Source organism: Rhagoletis pomonella, unplaced genomic scaffold, assembly GCF_013731165.1.
Source record: "Rhagoletis pomonella isolate Grant_MI unplaced genomic scaffold, Rhpom_1.0 Rhpom_scaffold_00006, whole genome shotgun sequence".
NCBI classification, from domain to species: Eukaryota; Metazoa; Arthropoda; class Insecta; order Diptera; family Tephritidae; genus Rhagoletis; species Rhagoletis pomonella.
This window is the reverse complement of record NW_023458560.1, coordinates 41,209,956-41,213,433: the sequence shown is the minus strand read 5'-3', so window position 1 is coordinate 41,213,433 and position 3,478 is coordinate 41,209,956. Positions and strand designations below refer to the sequence as shown.

At 43.1% G+C, this 3,478-nt stretch overlaps 1 protein-coding gene across 1 annotated transcript; it reads right to left on the bottom strand.

Annotated features, from left to right (window-relative positions):
* Positions 1–1,349: 1,349 nt before the first annotated feature.
* LOC118741915 (phospholipase A1 member A) lies at positions 1,350–2,708 on the bottom strand. Its single transcript, XM_036473887.1, has 3 exons — positions 2,574–2,708; positions 1,592–2,327; positions 1,350–1,522 (listed from the first exon to the last, which is right to left on the bottom strand). Exons 1-3 carry the CDS (start codon positions 2,706–2,708, stop codon positions 1,350–1,352), a joined length of 1,044 nt encoding a protein of 347 aa, XP_036329780.1.
* Positions 2,709–3,478: the final 770 nt, after the last annotated feature.

Genomic DNA, 3,478 nt, shown 5'->3' with positions numbered 1-3,478 from the left:
TTATTGTGATTTTTGATGAATACCCCCATAACTGAATGGATACCATTAATTTTGTCGGCAAAACGCCCCAAACCGATTGTGAAATTTGAAATGAGGCTAATTTCAATGACCGAGCGCTCGCAAAGGCCAGGTAGTCTAATAGAAAATGCTGATATGATTTCAACGCATCATCTTCGTGATAGCTGATACAAAGGGATTAGGTAAAACTATCAACCTCATCGCTTGAATACCACTACCAATAGCGACGCCTGAGGCTTTGCAAGCATAAGGAGCCTCTTTTGACCACCTCCAGTCCACCTCAGGTCAGAAGGATCTTGGAATTGCTCATATCCTAGTAATGGCCTAGCGCTCGCTGAGCTTACATGAGCCGTTCAAGAGTGAACCGCATGAGAACCGAGACGTCCCCAGCTGATCCATACCAGGGTGCCTTTGCTTGCCAAGCCAACAGACACACAGTTTTATGCAATAGCTCGGCACCCAAATTTAGCCTGATTACTTATTAAGGACACCGACGCTGTTGACATAGAGGTCAACCATTCCCTTACTGATCTCAAGCGCACTACCATAGGATTCAGGGCCCTGATAGCCAGCTGGCTATCAGAGTATATGCTGACTTCCATGACTGACACTCTGGAGCAGTGAGTCCACCGCTTCCTTGATGGCTGCTGTCATAGCTTGAAATACACTGCAGAAGTCCGGAAGCCTGAATATAGTTTTAATAGAAGGTTCCTGACGGAATACACCTCCACCAAGTTTGCTTCCTTCTTGAGGGAATATACATAGTTACGGAAGGAGCTAGCGACAGATATTTCAAAGGTGAAGAAATCTGCTTGTTCAGGGACGAAATCAAAGCCCTCCGGAACTACATATTGCTCCATTTTCGAACCGGTTGACAACCTGGATTCCCTAAACTCAATGGCAGTTTTTGCTGCATGGCATTAAGTGCCAGTGTAGGCGTGGTTTTTGATGACCCAGTTATGCCGATTAGAGCCGATCGTATTGCATACCAATAGAACATTTTGAAAGATCATGTATTGAGGATTTGAAAGCAATTTCACGCAAGTTTTAACAAACAGCTGCCTAGTGAAATACCCTCCTGGAGAGCAAACCGGGTGGAGGACGCCAAATCGATAAGAAAACTGTCTTGGGAGCGAAGTTTTGTGTTCAAGCCAATGTTTATAGACTGTGATTATCTGAATCTTAAAGTTCAACTAAAGAAAGAAAGAAAAATATATTCGTTTTTCCGATCTATACAATTTCAAATATTTTATAAAAACAAATTCTTAACCGTCCGTATTTACTCTGAAAACATATTTATTCAATTATGTGGCTGTCGTTTCCACCACTACTTACTCATGCGAAACGTGTTCACCCATCAGCACATATTCCGAGTCCTTTGGATCACACCAACCTATCAGGTAGGTGAAAAGATTCGGACAAGGGCCAGCATAGAAACCACGCGTCGTCGTTATCGACTCAATGAAGTAAGGAGTGACCTTCGTGTGGTCACAGGCCAGCGTTTCTGTAGGACAAAAAAATTAATTAAAGATGTATAGTCGCCTCAGCAGAGGGAATTCTAACAAAAACTCACGAAATAGCGTCGGTGAACCCACGCAGGCCGGCTGCCGCGTGCCACCGTTCACATAGAAGTCCGCATGTCCACTCGAGTGCCACTGACCCAAAATACCGGCGCCAGTGTGCAGCACATCGACAAAGTTAGCATCGCTCGAATCCAAATCACGCGAATTATTTGTGCCCGCATAGAAGAAAATCGTCGGATCCAAAGCGGTGATGCGTCCCAACTTACCTTCGCTCGGTTTCAAATAGTTCGCCATAAGTCCGGCAATATGCGCGCCCACGCTGTAACCGATCAAATGCAAATCATCCGGCTTTACGCCACGCGGATGACGCGCCAAATACTTGACCAACTGTGAGATGCATAGGCTGCCAAAGCGTGGAGCCCATTCCATTTGACTGAGGCAGGGCTCCTTCACCGCATCAGCATAATCTACAATGATGATATTATAATCGCCTATGGTGAAGTAGGCTTCACGCAAATCTGGGCTGGGGCTATTGTTGCGGCCGCCACCGAAGCCGTGTATTATAATTTTGGTGGGATGCCGAGGATTGAAGTGGGTGTAGTAGAGTGCATTGTCGCCCAGCACATCGATGAATTCGGGATGCTGTTGAGTGCGGCGCGTATAGAGGTAGAATTGTATTTTGGGATGTGGGCAACGATATGGCTTTTCCAGACACGACTCGGTGACGTACACCTGATTGGTGTCGTTTTTGCGCTGCGCAACTAAAAATAAGAAACAGCGGGGTGACTAATGAACGATTCAAGGGAATTATAGTCTTACAAATTACAAAAAAGAGCTCATGAAAATTTATTTTATCAATAAAATTTGCACACTTTTCTCTTATCTAATCACTTTCACAAGTTTCGTAACAACAGTTGACAGATTTTTATGCTCAAAAATTTAAATGCAGATATTTTCTTTAATTATGTTTGTATCGAATAACAAGCATATTTGTTAGCGTGTGGATCATAACAATCAAGTCCAAGTTTTTACGTCAACCCCAACTGGTTTTATTTGCGTGGCGCCAAAACTTCCAGCCAGTGTTTGTTGTTGTTGCGCCACTAGCCATGCATATTGTTGCCAGCAAAGTTTGGCGGAAGTAACAGATTCACACTCGCCATACGACATTGCAATTGGCCGGTAAAGCATGCAACATGCCACAAGCAGCATGCCGCACGCCATTCAAGTTTAGCGCGCAATCGGATTGCTTAGTGTTGCAATAAAAAGTAAACGAAATCTGGTTACTTTTGACATAAATTTATTACAATTCATTCACTTCCAAATGCGGAAGCGTCAACTTTATTTACCATCAAATGTACTGCTATGACTTAAATAAAGTTAGTTTGTTAGTTAATCTATGGTTCGGTTAGGTTAGAAAGACGTGTATGGAAAGTTCCATACTTCTACCAGGAGCATATCTTGTTGCTCATTGTGAGCGCCCCTTCTCATGAATGCCAAAGAGAAACGAAAGAATTGTCAACAATTAAACCTGTTGGAAATGAAATTGAAAAGGTATAACAGTTTCCCCTTCACTACTTCCTATGTATGTATGTCTGCCAGAATGGTAAAGAAGCGTGTCTCCAGTCCTTTAGACTACAGGTCCGGACATCGACACACAGAAAAAGGGCGTCATACATAAAAGGTGAAGTTAAGCTCAGTTTTTGCACTGTTGAATTGAGCTCAAACTCAATAACTTGTGCTGTGCCTAGACATTGTTGGTTGACTGTATAAAGTATTAGTACCAGGTTGACAGACCTTTGCTCGGAGTGCATATCGACGGTACGTTGGCAAAACCTCGTATCTCAGAACTCACTACTACTTCGCATCTCGTAAAACTAATTAAAAAAAAAAACAAAGCATTCGATTTAATTGACAATAGTCAAACTACATAACGTAGA

Coding starts and splice junctions, on each gene's coding strand:
- LOC118741915 (XM_036473887.1), bottom strand. CDS start 2,708: ATGTCGTATGGCGAGTGTGAATCTGTTACTTCCGCCAAACTTTGCTGG. Junction 2,328..2,573: donor TAAAACCAGTTGGGGTTGAC/GTAAAAACTTGG, acceptor ATCGTTCATTAG/TCACCCCGCTGTTTCTTATT. Junction 1,523..1,591: donor GGGTTCACCGACGCTATTTC/GTGAGTTTTTGT, acceptor TTTGTCCTACAG/AAACGCTGGCCTGTGACCAC.